The following is a 17862-nucleotide window of genomic DNA, read 5'->3' as shown; positions in this document are numbered from 1 at the left end:
CCAGTGGTTCCGGGCGAAAGGCAGTGGGGAATAAAAAGTTGTTGCTCGTCCGATCTAGAAAGGGTCTATCTCTTGGGTCAATCGGACGTCGCACCATCATCCCCCCCTCCTTGTCCAGTAAGGTGCTGAAGGCAGAACCTTCACCTACACAAATACATAAAAGTTAGAAATATTCAAATTAAGAACAGACGGAGGCCATAAACAAAGCTCACTCTTATCAGTCTTCTCGTAATATGGTTCCAATTCAGGGAACGGCCATAAACGGCTCATCTTCGCGCTCACCATCGCCCCTTCATGGATGGGACGCATGGGAGTAGGAGTTGAGATTAGAGTTTTAAACCATGGGAGACCCTCATGAGCGGAGGCAGGAACCACGGGCATAGGAGAATCCGCCTTACGTTACGTCATTAAAAACGGAATAACATCCTCTCTGATCCAGAAAAATTTTGGTTTCCAGCCATGAAGACTACGGATCCACTCCGTCCCAACAGTCTTCTTCTTATCAATAGATGCAAAGCTATACCATCCGTCACGGAAGGTCATTTTGTAAAATACGGAAAACATGCCAACAGAGGGATCAAAATTGTGAGTTTGACAGCAAAATTCGAAATGTCGAATTCTCAACATCCCAAAGGGATGGATCTGTGAGAGATGAATTCCATATGTCATCAAGATCGACCGGACGAACTGCGTCACCGGAATCCGGAAATTCCCGTTGTAAAATGGTCTATATACACAGCCATCTTCTTTGCAGGCGGACTAGTGGCAATAGAACCACTAGCCGGACGTTCTGGTTCCCACTCCGACGCCAGTCCATATACGCTGACAACATCGTTAAATTCTTCTTCTTTAAGGCAAACCTCAACTTCAGTATTAGTAGGGGTACCCTTCTTCTCTTTAGCCATTTTGGCTTCGAAAGGATTAAGAAAGTCACAGAAAAAAGAAGAAGGCTCAGAGAAAAATGAAGAGGTTTAAACGTTTGAAAGAAAAGAAATCTCAAAGCGATAAGGGTTAAATGGAAGACACAAATGTCATATTTATACCCATCGCAATTAATGCGATCCATAAAGTACTAGAGGAAAGAGAAAGCACAGACCGCCAGATGACTGACACGTCAGGCGGGAAGTTCAAGATAGTGCAAACAGGCTGTCAAGGGTGTCATACACGTCCAGTCAGTTACCCTCAAAAAGTTTCTCTCTCCGTCACGTCATCATAGTTATCCAAACTTTCAAATACTTCAAAAAGTCGAAGATTTCACAAAAGTCTTCTCAAGAGATATAAAATATCAAAAACATTTCCTAAAGATATTTTCATCAAAAGAATAGAATATCCACAAAAGACAAAAGAAACCTTCCTCAAAAATTATCCAAAAAGTAATTACAAGCAGGAAAAGAAAAATTTACAAGATACAAAACATCTAAGCTTATCCTAAGGATTTGAAGCCGACAGGCCTTCCGGAGCCTTCAACGACGTGTCTTCGGAAGAGTCATCCTCAGAGTCTTCCCCAAGATAAGTCTTCAAAAGTTGTACGCCGTCATATGTGGAAGAGAACTCTGGAAGCACATCTTGTAAAGGGAAGACTAAAGTGTCATGTTCCTTAACCCAGTTGACACGATCTTGTTTGACGTTTACGCCATAGAGCGGATGATCTTTGAATGTGCGGTTACTCTGGGCGTACTTCATCCCTTCATGAAAGCCCACAACATGCCCAAGTGAGGAAGAAGCAGCCATCGCATTGGCAAAGCTGTCATTCAACTCCTTACCTCCTTTGATATGGCGGACAACCTATTAAGACGAAAACATAAGTTCCCAGTATCAAAAAGTGAAAGTAAAATAACAAGTAATAAAGATTAACTTACAGCATCAACGCCTCGAGTAAGGAACTATTGGCGGTCCTGTTCCGCACGTTCCGCCCGCGCTCGGAACTCCTTAGCTTCCGCAGTAGCTTCCTCATGTGCTTGAAGGAGAGAATCATAAGCAGTCTGAATTTCAGCAGCACTCTGATCCTTAAGTTTGGCCTGCTCCTTCTGCAACTTTAGCTCCGCTTCAAGGTTATGAATCCGTACGCCTTGAAGGGCCACTTGATTCTCTAATGAAGAACTAGCTTCTTGAGCACGAGCCAATTCATCTCTTTCCCTCTGAGTTTTAGCTCGAGCAGCCTCAGGAAGGGAATTTTGCTTTTCACAAGCTTCTTTCCATCGACGCGCCGCATCAGCATTACGATCTTGCTCGGCCTTCAGGGCGATTTCCACATCAGATTGTTTCCATTTGACGGTTTGGGCAGCAAGGCGATGCTCCTCAGCCTCCTTCTTCGCAACCTCAGTTGCCCGACGAGCTTCCCCCACTTTCCCACTTAAAATACGCCATTCACTTAAGACTTCCTGGCTACCAGCCAAAGCATTAGCCAGATGATAAGCCACATTTGTGTGAAGATCATGGCGGGAAAGGTCACGTTGATATGCCATCTCAGTGGGTGGTGTACAATGTTCAACGAAATCCATACAAGTCCTAGCTTGGGAAAACCGGGATCCGTTAGTAATACCCCATGGAGGAACAAACAGCTCATGTTTGTCTCCCAAGAGGTAGGCTACCAAAAAGACCCAAATACCCTTAAGTACCACCCGCGGGTCACAGAGAATGCTCTTATAAGCCACCCGCGGGACAAACTGATCACCCGCATATCAAGATAGAGGAGGAACGTCCTCATAATACGCGCGGAAGCATCCGGGCGTCCTCAAAAGTCGTCCGCGGGACAAGACATATGTCCGCATAAATAACTGGAGGACAGTGCCAGTAGGACAGCTGTCACCATTCAAATACTTTCTAGAAGAAAGGCTCATGATTCTTACTTGGGGAATACGTGACATACTAACCAATGAACAAAGGACACCTGGCCAGGTTGTTATAACCGTGCACATGGTCAGGGTGCGATCCATCCTATCAGCTGGTGACACGTGTCCAGGTTGTTATACCCATGCACATGGGACGTATAGCCCAACCTATCACAAGAAGACACGTGTCCAGGCGGTTATCAAAGATTTTCTAGAAGATGACAGCTGCCCCAATCATCTTCCATCATCCTTCAGCTATAAATACCTTGTCAAACGGTATGAGGTATTCATTCACCCACATATATTCTGACTACACTTAGTCTCTGTACTTCAGTATTTTCTTCATTACGAACGTTACTGATTCTCACGCCGGAGGGTGGTTACAGGAAGACCCCCCTCTTGTCCTTTCTGTAACGAGACTCACGGTGTTTGTTTTGCAGGTTCCGGTCACTGGACTTTAGGGAGCTTTACTCATATCGTGGTAGTAGTTATCGTATTGTACCTTGTGAACTCACTAAATCCAGGACCCATACCCGGAGAGTGGATCTGTGTTTCTTCAAGAGGCAATCATACAACTTATTCTTTCCAAATAAACAAAACAAATTTCAACTTAATATAACCTAATAACATTGATTTATGTTATTTTAACAATATTTCCCTTTTAAAAATATATAGTTTGGCGGTAGTGGATGAAGGAACACACAGTCAAAAAAATAGGCCAAGTGGACAACCTTTGCATGCTTGTTATTTTCATTTGCACTTGCAAAGACTCCTCTATATAAAGAAGGTTAGATAGTTGTAACACTTGCTCAAAAGTACAAGCTTATAAAGCATAGAGATCATGACAACCCATAAGTCACTTTGCAATCTAAGCTTCATCTTCCTCTTATTCTTCCATTTTCATTTTGGTATTTCTATACACATTTTTAGTTCTAGTTTTACTTGTATATAACTAGTTTCTTTGAAACCAACTACATAAGTTATATTTATACGTGTTATATACTGTTTCTGAAGGTACGTGTGAATTACGATTAAATTACTATTCACAAACTTGTCCAAATGTCGAAGAAATCGTCAAAGAACAAGTTATAGCTTTGTATAATAAGCATGGAAACACTGCTGTTTCTTGGATAAGAACTCTCTTCCATGATTGCATGGTTAAGGTAATCTTACTTTGTTTTCTAGCCTGGTAATTAAACATTCAAACTAATTTTTAAGATAAAACAATGAACCACTATGATGCAATGCTACAATTCATCATTGCATAATTGGCCTTAATCAGAGTCTTTTTTAATCTAGTCATGTGATGCATCATTATTACTGGAGAGCATAAATGGGATTCAGTCAGAAAAGATATCAACAAGAAACATGGGAATGAGAAACTTCAAGTACATAAAAGCAATCAAAGATGCAGTTGAGAGTTCATGCCCCATGACTGTTTCATGTGCAGACATTGTTGCTCTTTCGGCTAGAGATGGTGCGGTTTTGGTATGTAATAACTACATATGCACTTTTTTTAATTATACATGAGATCAAGTTGGATGTCATCGTTTATTTGTGTGTTATGAAGTTGGGAGGACCTCGTATTGAGATGAAAACCGGACGGAAAGATAGCAAGGAAAGCCATCTTGCAGAGATTGACGCGTCCCTCCCGAATCATAATGATTCCATGATGTATGTCCTTGCTAGGTTTCAATCCGTGGGAATTGATGCTGAAGGCACAGTGGCTCTCTTAGGTAACATTCATATACTTTTATGGCTATTTTAAATCTAACAACACGTTTAATGAAAACACATTTCAATAATAATATAATACCAACACTAATTTATGAAAGAAAAAAAAACATTTAAAGATAGTTCAAAATACAAAAGAAATAAAAATAACATTATTACTTGAATATATATATATATATATATATATATATATATATATATATATATATATATTTTTACATTGCTCATCCCTTGGCATTTTTGCGGGTAGTCATTGATTTCGAAATTGCAATAGATAAGTCGTTGGTCAGAAATTTTGAAAATTTCATGTCCCTAGGCATTTTTGGTCAAAAGTTTTGAAGATAAGATATCATATGAAATTTTTTGTCACGTCTTTTAGTTGTTGGTTGAAAACTTGAAATAGTTAGGTGATAGACGAGTCGCCAGTAATATATATAAGGTGAAACTTTTGGTGCCAATCCATTGGTGATTTTACCATGGTGATCCAACAATTTCATTGTCAATTAAAACCATAGTTTCGATCCCATGTGCGTTTTCTAATGGATTACCGACATGTCTTACCTTCACCAAGGGATTGTCAACGATTATCCCCGTTGTTAAAACTCTTTATAACAAAATCTATTCAAATGCTAAGCTTTTGGACAAGTTTAGAGGATCACAATCATGGGAGAAAACATAAATGTGGTGGTAAAAAAATCATATAAAGAGTCACTCCACAAGATTTAGGTGGCAAAACCTAAAAGAAAACATAAAATGTGGCAGAAAAATCATATAAAGAGAGTCACTCCATAAAATTAAGGTGGCAAAACCTAAAACGCAAGTTAAAAATCATAAAATAGAAAGCCATTTAATATATATAATATATGTTATAAAACATTTGATAATTAATCCATTTTTTTTTCTGTTTCAGGGGCTCATTCAGTAGGCAGGGTCCATTGTCTCAACATTGTTGATCGACTTTATCCAACAGTTGACCCAACTTTGGACCCGACTTATGCCGAGTATCTCAAGGGTCGTTGTCCACATCTTGATCCAGACCCGAACGCTGTTGAATATGCAAGGAACGACCTAGAAACACCAATGATCTTAGACAACATGTATTACAAGAACATTATAAACAACAAGGGATTACTTCTTGTTGATCAACAGCTTATAACAAACCCAATTACATCTCCATTTGTTGAGAAAATGGCAGCCGATAACGATTACTTTCACGAACAGTTTGCTAAGGCTCTTCTCATTATGTCGGAGAACAACCCATTAAGTGAGGAGGAGGGCGAGGTTCGAAGAGATTGTCGTTTTGTAAACAGTGAATAAAATGGCTCAAAATGTGTAAATTATGAGGTTTTATGGTGTTGTTATCTTTATGTGTGAAATATCCAAGGTTATGTCACATGCCTAAATAAATAAAGTTTGTGACATTGTGAATTATTTTCTCGTTTAACAACTTATTTTAAATTTGCTTCACTAAGATAATGTGTGTTTCTTCACCAAAACGAATCTTACTATTTTTTTTTTCAAATCTTTTGATGCAACATTCAAAAGATAGACCATGTTGTTCAATTATTAATATTTGTTAAATTACTACAATTTGCAAAAAAAAAAATTATTAGGTTTGAGATCCGTGTGTATTGTTTGGCTTTTTCTCATATTGATTATTAATTTATTATTCGATCCAATTTTTTAAGAGTTTGGTCATTAATATTTTTTTGAATATTGTTTTATCCATATATAAAGAGTTTAAATGTTGTTTATCAAGACGTTGCAATTTCATTTCAAACTCTTTTTTAACTTATAAGAATTTGTAAGTAACATGCCCGTAATTCGTTGGCAAAAGTGTGCGGAAAACTGTGAGTAAAAGCTTTACTGACATAATTATCGTATGCAGATAGCTTTTACCAAATGATAAATAGAGACTGCTAATTGATAGTTTTAGGGATGAATTACAGACGGGTTATTATGACGAACTACTATTTAGTGATGAACTACCAACATAATTTAGTTCTTCTATTGCAACCAGTGTTGTTGAGACCGGACCAGACCGGCCGGACCAGTTCGACCGGAACTCGGTCCACTTACCGGTCTGGTTCACTGTAGTTCGCTCGGTTTTCAGAAAGTCGGTCGGTCCGACTGAAAAATATTGATTGCATTTGCAACATATTTTAAATTAAATGAATACATGCACGGCTCAAACAAATCTATACAAACAAAAACCATACAAAAAACTTCTACAATTGATAAAATTATACATAAATAAACATTTTAGAAACTTTCTACACTTCAAATAAAATTGTTGTTACGTTCAATAAGGAAAAAGTTGAAAAGTACATCAAAATGACAATAACAAAACATATACCTTAACCATTGCTCAAAACATTGGTGTCGAAGACTCGATGTACACACAACGAATTGCTTTCTAACTTTTATCCAAACTATTCAAAACATCTGCCATTACAGTGTCATCTTATTTTTTTTTATCCAAAAGAGAATTTCTAAAATTTACCCAAAACTACTCTAGTATTTTTTTTATAAAATGTAAAATATAGATTTAAAAGCATAGTAACACTTAGTGGGTTTAGAGAAAATGGGTTTGTTGGAAGCCAAGCGGCGTTGAAGACGGAATCAAGCAATGTTTCTCAACACGAGAAAGCTTATTTAGAGAATCAATATGTGTTTATCCCTTTTACTCTTGATAGATTTGGTTTTCTGGCCCCGACTGGTGGTTGTGGAATTTTTAACCACAGCATAACGAGTCGTGCTTTCTTCGGCCCTTAAGACCCAATACTTTTTTTTAGTAAAATCACATTTGCTATTCAAAAGGGGGTCGCGACTCACGACACATATTATTGACTATTTACCTACTAATTTATTGTAATCGATGTGTTCATATAATTCAATCTGTTGTTTTTTTTAAAGAAAACACTTAATTAACTATCTTTTATATTTTTTTTCATTGTATCTCTATATATTTGACTAATGATACACAACGCCTATAGAAACAACATAAAAGTAGTGGCGGATTGGATTTTTTTTCCAATGGGGTCCCTTTTTTACGGTGTTTGAATATTTCGCAACCAAACATTAGAATTTCCGTGCAGGTTGTCGTTGGGGACGGGTTGAGGCGAGAAATATAATAAAATACAGTATCATAAAGGACTCAAACTATCTTTTCGTTGATCATTACATAATCGGCTCTAAATTTCAAGTTTCAATATAATCAATTTAAATCAATTTCTTCAATTGTGATTTACAATGAAAATGAGAGGTGCATAAATATACAAAAAAGAGAGAAATATGTGAAGAGAAATCTTCCACATTTACAACAATATAAGTTACATAATAATTACATTTAAATGGGTAATATTGACTAGAGGTATTTTAGGCTGAGAATTTGTAATTGATTGATACCCCCCCGTCAATGCAAGGATGGAGATGGCCCGAGACGAAGCATTGAACGAAACTTGTCGAACAAGGGTTGTGGGAGACTTTTTGTGAAAATATCCGCAACTTGTTGATCGGTGGAGATGAATTTAGTGTCGAGCCGCCCGGAAGTAACCAATTCACGAACAAAGTGATAATCGATATCAATGTGTTTTGCTCGTTTGTGTGAGATAGGATTTTGGCTTAGAAACAAAGCACTCTTGTTATCGCATAATAAGGTTGGGCGAGTTTGAGGCAAGGCATGAAGCTCACGTAGTAGATGTGTCAACCAAATTATTTCTGCAGCGGTGTTAGCCATCGCCCTGTATTCGGATTCACAGCTTGAGCGAGAAATGGTGGGTTGTTTCTTTGCACTCCAAGAGACTAAGTTTCCTCCCAAGTAAATGCAGTATCCATAGGTGGATCTTCTAGTGTCTAGACATCGTGCCCAATCTGCATCAGAAAAACCTAGCAAAACAGTGTTAGGTGGTCGATCAAAAGTTAAACCATAAGATAATGTGCCTTTGACATATCGAAGAATTCTTTTGACTAACTGAAAATGAGTGGTGGTGGGTTGTTGAAGAAATTGACTAGCTTGATTAATGGCGTATGAGAGGTCGGAACGAGTGAATGTGAGATATTGGAGAGCACCTACGAGAGAGCGGTAGAGGGTAGGATCATGAAATGATTGTCCTTGGGTGGTGAAAAACATCTTTTGATGTTAGAGGAGTGGAAATGGGTTTTAAGTCAAGAAGACCTGCATGTGATAAAATGTCATAAGCATATTTGCTTTGGTTTAGAAAGAGACCGGAAGAACTATGAGTAACTTCCAAGCCAAGGAAAAAATTTAGTAGGCCGAGATCTTTTATTTTTAACTCCTTGTGTAGACGAGATGTAAACATGTTAATGAAGTTTTCGTTGTTTCCCGTTACAACGATGTCGTCTACATAGACAAGGAGATAAATTAAAGTTCTGTGATTATTGTAAATAAACAAGGATGGATCGGCTCTATTATTTTGGAAACCAAGAGCAATGAGAAAGGTGCTTAGACATTGAAACCAAGCTCGTGGTGCTTGCTTTAGACCGTATAAAGCACGATTTAGTTTGCACACATGAGTTGGTTGTTTGGGGTCTTCAAAACCCGGAGGTTGTTCTATGAAAACTGTTTCATTGAGATGACCATTTAAGAAAGCATTGTTGACGTCAAGTTGTTTTAATTTCCATTGATTAATGGTTGCGAGACTTAGAACAACTCGAATGGTGGAGGATTTACAACCGGACTAAATGTGTGTGAGAAATCGAGACCCGGTATTTGAGAGAATCCTTGGGCTACAAGTCTCGCTTTGTAGCGATCGATGGATCTATCGGATTTGTATTTGATTCGATAGATCCATTTGGAACCAATGATGTTGATGTTGGTTGGACGTGGAACGAGAGTCCAAGTGTAGTTACCATGTAAGGCATCAAGTTCATTATGCATGGCTTTGACCCATTTAGGGTCTTTGAGAGCAGTTTTGATTCCTTTGGGAACATGGCTAGAGAAAAGAGCATAATGAGAATGATTTGCAAGATTTACAAAATTCTTGGGTTTAAAATGCCACTTTTGGACTGAGTTTTCATGGAGTGTGTGTTTGTGGGTTGGTTTTCGGATTGAGAAGAGGATGAGGATTGGGTTTCGTTTTGGGCCGAAGGTGATGTATCGGTTGATTGAGATGTTTGGGCCGAGGGATGGGATTGGTTGATGATGAGGTAGGTGATGAAGGTGTTGTTTGGGTGGATGTGGATTGCTGAGTAGTTGGTGAATTAGAGGGAACATATGAAGATTGGGTGGATGAAGGTGTTTGATTTGTGAGTGGATGTTGTCGGATGGGTTTGGGGTTGGGGTTGGAACAAATAATGGTGTGGGTAATAGAGGGTTGTTGGGTTTTATGGGGTTGGGGTTGTTAGTTTGGGGTGTAGTGTGGGTTGTAGATGGGTAAGAATGGGAGGGTTTAGTGGGTGTAGGTAATTGCTCTTCAAAATTTGTAATCGGTAAAGAGGAGATATTTGTAGATGTAGAGGATGTTTGGAAAGGAAAAATGTCTTCGTCAAATTTGGCATGTCGAGTAGTATAGATATGACCCATGGTTGGATCTAGACATCTAAACCCCTTGTAGCGAGGACTATAGCCAATGAAGATACATGGAGTACTTCGAGGAAGAAGTTTGTTTTTGACATAGTCTCTAAGGTATGGATAAACTCGACATCCAAAAATACGAAGATTGGAGTATGAGGGATGTTGTTTAAACAATATTTCAAAAGGTGAACGATTGTTTAACAGTTTTGTTGGAAGTCTATTGATTATATATGTGGCCGTTGTAAAAGCATCGAACCAAAGAATTGGTGGTGCATGGGCATTAAACATTATGGCCAAACCGGTTTCGGTGATGCGACGATGTTTTCGTTCCGCCCTTCCGTTTTGTTCCGGAGTGTGAGGGCATGAAACTCGATGATGAATGCCATTTTGTTGGAAACACATTTGCCCTTGGTGATTTGTGAATTCGATTCCTCCATCGCTTTGAAAAACCTTAACATTTGAAGAAAATTGATTTTGAACAAATGTTAAGAATGTTTTAAGAATGTTAGGAAATTCCGATTTTGCTTTTAAAGGATAAAACCAAGTAAAGCGTGAATAATCATCTATGAAAATGACATAATACCGATATCCATCGGTGGATGTGACCGGTGCGGGTCCCCAAAGATCACAATGAATGAGGTCCAAAACATGGTTTGCACATTTATGGTTTTCAAGAAAAAGTAAATGTTTCGCTTTTGCCATTTCACACGAATTACATAATCCTGGTTTAGGTAACAACGATGTAACAAAAACATGACCACTTTTATTTAAAGTTGAAATAGTGTCAAAGGAAACATGTCCAAGACGACTATGCTATTTATTGAAAGAAGCACGAAGATGCGAAGCGGAGAGAGCGGCAACGAGAGACTTGTGACTGTGAGTGAGAACATAAAAGCCATTTTCACACGTGCCTTTAGCTAGAACTTCCGCTGTTTTTCGGTCTTGAATTTGAAAATAATTGTTAGAAAACAATACATCAACGGGAGAATCATTAGTTAATCTACTAATAGACAGTAGATTTTTGGTAAGGTTTGGCACGACTAAAACATTTTTTAAAGGAAGATTGTTTTGAATATGAGTGTTACCAATATGGGTAACAGGTAAGGATTCCCTGTTCCCAAAAGTAACTCGTGTGTTACCGTTTTGAGGTTTAGAATTAAGTAAACCAAGATTCGTAGGAATCATGTGAGTGGTAGCACCTGAGTCAGCAGTCCAATCCGGGGTATCGGTAGCAACATTGCATTGGGCAAGGAAAGCTTCGACTAGATTGGCATCAAGAGGTGCCGCTTTTTTCGCATAAGAGGCGAGTTGTGGGCAAGTTGTCTCATAGTGACCATCATGGCGACACAGTTGGCAATGGGGTGTTCTTTTTGTGTGTGTGGTACCACGACCATGGTATGAGGTTGTGTTACGACCGCGACCTCGTGACGTGGTAGGCCGATATGTGAAAGGTTTGGGTTGATTAGCATAGAATGCGGCTTGGGGTGTGGAGGTGCCATGAATTTTTTAAATAAACATTTCTTGATTTTCAGCATTTGCGAGAAGATCTCGAAATGCCGGGGCAGGGCGGATAGTTCTTTGGGATGTAGAAAAGTTTTCGAAGGTTGCACCGAGCCCACAAAGAAAGTAGTGTCGTTTGTCTTCGTCGCTTACCGGGTGTCCGATAGCGGCGAGTTGGTCTGTTAACTCCTTGAACTTGCGACCAAATTCAGGAACAGAGGAGGTGCCTTTTTGAATGTTGCGAAGAGAGTCTTGAAGGTTGTGAACACGTTCAATTGAAGAGTGACTGTAGGCATCAGCAAGTGCCTTCTAAACTTGAAGAGCCGTGGTGTGACCGATAGTTTCGGCCATGGCTTCTTCAGAAAGTGTCGAATTGAGCAGCAAGAGAACCTTTTGGTCCGCTGATTTCCAGGCAATGTAGGCTGGATTTTGAGTTGTTTGGTCATTTGTGGTGATGGTTTGGGAGGGTGGTGGGTTAGAACCGTCGGTGTGGCTTAGGAGATTGAGATAAGCGAGCACGGGGGTAACTTGCTTCTCCCATGATAGGTAGTTAGTGGAATTGAGTTTTATGTTTATGAGGTGACTGAGAGAGTGAAGGGGAATGGCACTGAGATCGTTGGTGGTGGACATGGTGAAGGAATCGGAACAGGGGATTGAAAGGAGCTGCGATGGAAAAGAACAAAAGAATGAAGGATCGATTTATATGATGGCTGATACCATATAATCAATTTAAATCAATTTCTTCAATTGTGATTTACAATGAAAATGAGAGGTGCATAAATATACAAAAAAGAGAGAAATATGTGGAGAGAAATCTTCCACATTTACAACAATATAAGTTACATAATAATTACATTTAAATGTGTAATATTGACTAGAGGTATTTTAGGCTGAGAATTTGTAATTGATTGATATTCAACAAAACTAAGTCACAAATTCTAAATCCATGTGTTTAAAATCTTAGTATTTGGAATTTAAAGAAAAAAACGGACATGGTGGGACTGAATCCATGACCTATTTGTTGGAAGACAAGGGATTTACCACAATACCAAACTTCACCTTGATACTATGGGTTCCATCTAGTATTTTTTATGAGGTCTTTAAAAAAATTTACATATCGTTACTACGAAATTTTTATAACATATTGAAGTCCAGGGACCCTGACCCAAGTACATGATTACCATCTATTTCCTTATATAGCAATACATGTCCTTCAGCTAAGACATTACAACTAATTGGTTATAAGATCATATAGACACGCATGATCCAACTTAAAAGCATCACAATCTTGGAGTTTAAACAAACCTGATATATAGCGTAGCCTACGCTGCCTGCCTTCAACGTACTATCTAACGTAAAACTTAAGGATTCCAGTGTAGGGTTCCAAGCATAGGCTACGCTGCTTGCAGGGCAAAATATTATATTTCAACTTTTAACTCACATGTTCAATCCTATGCTTCTTATACCTGCTTTATTCATCATACTTGCAACTGGTGACATATTATTTCACATAGTTTTAAAAATTTATACTTCCTTTTTCCAAACTAATGGCCACATAGATAGTTAAATTTACATTATATAACCCAATACTATTAATGTTGGTATTTTCAACTTTCTTTGTTATCAACAGGAGCAAGACATAACTTGACTATTGTACTACTTGGTTTACAACATACGAGTTAAAAACATAGCAAACTCATTGATCCATTTGGTTTACAACAAATGGGTCAACATCACAGTATAATCAATGATCAATTTGATTACAAGCGGTCAGCGTCATAATATAAAACGCCATGTGTCGGTATTCTCTTATGCATTTCACAATTTCATTTTCTTGGTTACACAGGACCATCCACTACCGGCATCAAAATAGTATCCCTCACATAGCTTTATGTTTGTAACGTCATAGTTCATACCATTCATTGTGATCATAATTATATGTTTTATGCGTATAGCGAATTTCATACTAAACGAATTTCTCACTGCAATACACGGGGGAATTCCACTAGTTACAGGTTAAGATTCAAATCATCATGTGTTTTGTATGGGTTATTTTGCTTCTAATAAAGTGCGGTACTTTTCCTCCCTCTGGTTTGTTCAAATTTTTTTATTTCAAACCAGAACTTTAAAATTTGCTATTTTCATTCATAGAGTTTCAGTTCCATTAAAATTTTCTTCCATGTGGTTTGTTAAAATTTTTCATTTCAGTTCCAAATATGTTAATGAGATGGATGAAAATCGCAACGAAAATATAACTCTTAAGGATAAAAAGAGGCAAATTTTTTACACTTGTGAATTGAAATAACAAACTAGAAGAAGCAACAAAGACAAAAACGTATTTTACTCTTTTGCCTTTGATTCATTTTCACATTTATTAGTATTTTTTATTTAGGGAGGAAAGGACTTGAGAGTATAGATGTAAAAAAACCGGTTCACTATAAACCGACCTGGCCTGGTTTGACAAAAAAAAATCGGCCTCCAAACCGACCTTTCCCGCCGGTTCTAATTCTGAACTACCAAACCGGACCGATTTGAGAAAAAACTGGTTTTAAACCAAACCGAATCGATTTGGACCAGTTCGGTCTTTCATGCTCCTAAACCGAACCGGTTTGGTACAAGTACACCTCTACTTTGAGAGTGTAAAGCACATCAAATATTTGGGTATCATTTACAAATACACAAAACCCAAGGACCAAAAAACAAACTAGTCTCAAAACTGACAGTAACCATATACTACTAGTGTACCTAGAAGTCTCCGTTACGCCATTTCATTTTCATTTCAAAGACTGATCGCACTTTCTCTCTCAAATGGATGATCCATCGTTTGATAAGTCGGTTAGTTTTCCTTCCATATCTCGTAATTATTCGTTTATTTTCCTAAGATCCGTGTATCTATACTTTGATCTAGGGTTTTTAGCCTGTTTTAATTGATGTTTTACATTCATGTTGATCGTTGCTTGTGTTTGTTCGGATTGAGTTGATTCGGTTTCAATAATTGTTTGCGATTTGGTCATTTAAGCTAATTTAGGTCTAGACGTGTGATTTATGATGCGAAATGTGTTTACGATCGTGAAATTGAACTCGATTAGTTTATATGAAGTGTGATTTGTGCTGAAACATGTTTAGATTGTGAATTTGAACTCGAATTGTTTGAAGTAATTGTTATTTGTGCTTTAACATGTTTAGTCGTGAATTTAAACTCGAATAGTTTAAACGGAAGTGTGATTTATGCGTGAAACATGTTTACGATCGTGAATTTGAACTTGAATAGTTTAAATGAAATGTGATTTATGCTGTCAAATGTGTTTACAATCGTGAGTTTGAACTCGAATAGTTTAAAGAAAGTTTGATTTATGCTGTAAAACATGTTTACGATCATGAATTCGAGCTCGGATAGTTTAAAGGACACGTCATTTATGTTGTGAAATGTGTTTATGTTTGCGAGATTGAAGTCGAATAGTTTAAATGAAATGTGATTTATGTTGTGAAATGTGTTTACGATCGTGAGTTTGAACTCGAATAGTTTAAACGGAAGTGTGATTTATGCGTGAAACATGCTTACATTTGCGAGTTTGAACTTGAATAGTTTAAATGAAATGTGATTATGCTGTGAAATGTGTTTACAATCGTGAGTTTGAACTCGAATAGTTTAAACGAAGTGCGATTTATGCTGTAAAACATGTTTACGATCATGAATTCGAGCTCGTATAGTTTAAAGGAAGTGTCATTTATGTTTTGAAATGTGTTTACATTCGTGAATTCGAACTCTAATAGTTTAAAGGAAGTTTGATTTATGCTGAAACATGTTTAGATCGTGAATTCGAACTGGAATAGTTTAAATGAAGTGTGAGTTATGCTGTGAAATGCGTTTAGGATTGTGAATTCGAACTTGAATAGTTTAAAGGAAGTGTGATTTATGCTGTGAGACATGTTTACGATCGTGAATTAAAACTGAAAATAGTTTAAAGGAAGTGAAATTGAGATCTGTTTATGCTTCAAAAAATATTCAATTTTGTTATATGCCTATATACGATTGCTATTGAAGAGCTTCAACATGATTCACATTATATCTGAAAACTTATAGCTGTGCTCTTATTATATTTCTTAATCCTCAAACCGTTAGTATTCAGTTGAGCTCTCCTATGGTGGATAATAATCCGGATTCAACTAGAATATGTTATTTCTGAATTCTGAAAGTTTTTTACTTTATTGTAACAAAGTATGAGGAATGTAAAGTCTGTGAAAATAGCTCAATAGGAAAATAAGTATATACCAAAGGTTGTAACAAACTTCTAACAATTAAATGCAGTAAGTACAACAATAACCTTTTCAATTGCACACACAACTAGCTAATCTAATATCACCAATTTGAGCAGCAATTTGTGAAGGAGAATGTTGAAGCCACAGGATTCAACCCTGGATTGATTGTTTTGCTGGTTGTGGGTGGGCTATTGATAACGTTCCTCGTTGGCAACTATGTACTCTACATGTATGCACAGAAGACACTGCCACCAAGAAAGAAGAAACCAGTCTCCAAGAAGAAGCTGAAGAGGGAGAAACTGAAGCAAGGTGTTGCGGTACCTGGAGAATAGACCCGACACCAGAAACAAAACCGAGCATAAACGTGTTAGTGTTTCAGTACTTACAGTCTTCTTGTGAGATGCTTGCATTATGTTAGTTTTGGTTCTGTTATCTAAATATGAGTGGTTTAGTTTTGTTAGTTTTAGACCGGACCTGTCATTGTGTTCTTGTAGCCTAGCCCTTATCACACAAGGGCTCGTGAACCATGGTAATAATAACTTTAGTTTGTGTTGCATTCATATGCTATGTCTTGAGATATGAATATTACTTAAAGTCACTACTTTATTAACAAAAAGTGTATCACTTGTGGGCAAGTATTATGTTTCTGTAATGTTTAACTGAATTAGTTATAGGTTGTTGTGATGAGCACGTGATTCGCATTTTGGTTAGGGATGGTAATTTGTGTCGGGTTGGTCGTGTCATCTGAACATATTCTGTTTAGCTAACTGCGTAAAAAGAACTATCTGCTTAACATATGTAACTGGACATGATCTGTGTTATTTAAATAAGTAAGCTGGCAGTATTTTGTTTAATTCAAAATTTGGACAGGTAGATGGGCCCGACCGGCTTATCCACAACCTAAACTGGACATGGTATGTTTATGAGATTGGTTAAATGGATCGACTCGTACTTTTTCCATCCCGTTCCAACAACACCAAACAAACTTTAGTTTCGGTTAATTGGTTATGAAGCCCGGTTATGGTTCGGTTTTGGTTAATTTTGGGTATTTAACCAAGGCGAGTCTGAACTAAAATTTGGACTAAACGAACATGGAGCAAGAATCAATGACATCAAACATGAATTTGGGATGAACTCGGTAACGACTGATACCGATCCAAGTTTTTCCGAAAACTTGGTACCGCTACCAGCACCGAAAATGCTCGGTTCAGTACGGTACTGTTACCGTATGTAAAATGCGGTAAGTCCAGGTACCGATCATGATTTTCCCATAAACTTGGTATCATTGCTGGTACTGAAATGCTCGGCTTGGTTTATGTATACATATTCTTTGTAGGAACTAATTAAGACACAAAACACTAAAAGTTGAAAATTAAGACTTATAATAAAACACTAATATTAAGACTCAAAACACTAAAAGTTGAAAATTAAGACTTAAAACACTGATATCGGGATATTATCGGTACCGATATTCTGACCAATATTTCGCACGAGGACCGATAACCGAGATATCACTGATATTGGCTGCATAGATTTCAGCTCAATAACAGGAGTATCATAAACTTACACTTATGCAAGATGATAGAGAGAACTTATGAACTCTAATATTAAACAAAGACAAATATACATATTAATGTGCTTATAGTTAAAATAACATACTTGAATTGGAAGCAGGGATGACCACCAGCAATTTAGCACAATCACCAGGTTGAACAACATGAGTCAAAGCCCAAATCAAAGCATTTCTTGATATTTAAGGTTTTTTGTTACACAACTTGTATACATTGACATGCATACCCAGTCCACATATCTACATATGTTCATCTTGATATAAGATGTAAGAATGTCTTAATTCTTTCTGTGTTGTTTGGTTAAAGTTCTGTTATGGGACACCCTTAGTTATAACTGATCAATCGGTTCATCAAATAACCTTAGCCATAACCGTCAATTAGTTTGGTCTGGTGGCGGTCTAGTTATCGTTTAATTTTGATAATAGATTTA

General features: G+C 37.5%; 2 protein-coding genes and 1 pseudogene across 2 annotated transcripts; 2 read left to right on the top strand and 1 right to left on the bottom strand.

Moving 5' to 3' along the window:
* The first annotated feature begins 3547 nt into the window (after positions 1-3547).
* On the top strand, positions 3548-5996 carry LOC143559000 (peroxidase 21-like). Its single transcript, XM_077047716.1, has 5 exons — positions 3548-3739; positions 3846-3994; positions 4131-4319; positions 4402-4567; positions 5476-5996. Exons 1-5 carry the CDS (start codon positions 3673-3675, stop codon positions 5880-5882), a joined length of 978 nt encoding a protein of 325 aa, XP_076903831.1. The 5' UTR covers positions 3548-3672; the 3' UTR covers positions 5883-5996.
* A 1984-nt stretch (positions 5997-7980) lies between these two features.
* On the bottom strand, positions 7981-8697 carry LOC143559013 (secreted RxLR effector protein 161 pseudogene; annotated as a pseudogene).
* A 5605-nt stretch (positions 8698-14302) lies between these two features.
* On the top strand, positions 14303-16475 carry LOC143558999 (DNA-binding protein S1FA-like). Its single transcript, XM_077047715.1, has 2 exons — positions 14303-14436; positions 15978-16475. Exons 1-2 carry the CDS (start codon positions 14410-14412, stop codon positions 16191-16193), a joined length of 243 nt encoding a protein of 80 aa, XP_076903830.1. The 5' UTR covers positions 14303-14409; the 3' UTR covers positions 16194-16475.
* The last annotated feature ends 1387 nt before the right edge of the window (positions 16476-17862 follow it).

This window comes from Bidens hawaiensis, unplaced genomic scaffold (genome assembly GCF_021521415.1).
Source record: "Bidens hawaiensis isolate Kalapana, Puna unplaced genomic scaffold, B.hawaiensis_p1.1 tig00019689_1, whole genome shotgun sequence".
Taxonomy (NCBI): domain Eukaryota; kingdom Viridiplantae; phylum Streptophyta; class Magnoliopsida; order Asterales; family Asteraceae; genus Bidens; species Bidens hawaiensis.
The sequence above is the reverse complement of the archived record's forward strand: the minus strand, read 5'-3'. Positions and strand labels throughout refer to the sequence as shown.

Bases quoted from the DNA above. Each gene is read 5' to 3' on its own strand.
- LOC143559000 (XM_077047716.1), top strand. From the start codon at position 3,673: ATGACAACCCATAAGTCACTTTGCAATCTAAGCTTCATCTTCCTCTTA. The intron at 3,740-3,845 runs GTATTTCTATAC...CTGTTTCTGAAG, and splicing joins ATTCTTCCATTTTCATTTTG to GTACGTGTGAATTACGATTA. The intron at 4,568-5,475 runs GTAACATTCATA...TTTCTGTTTCAG, and splicing joins AGGCACAGTGGCTCTCTTAG to GGGCTCATTCAGTAGGCAGG.
- LOC143558999 (XM_077047715.1), top strand. From the start codon at position 14,410: ATGGATGATCCATCGTTTGATAAGTCG. The intron at 14,437-15,977 runs GTTAGTTTTCCT...CAATTTGAGCAG, and splicing joins ATCCATCGTTTGATAAGTCG to CAATTTGTGAAGGAGAATGT.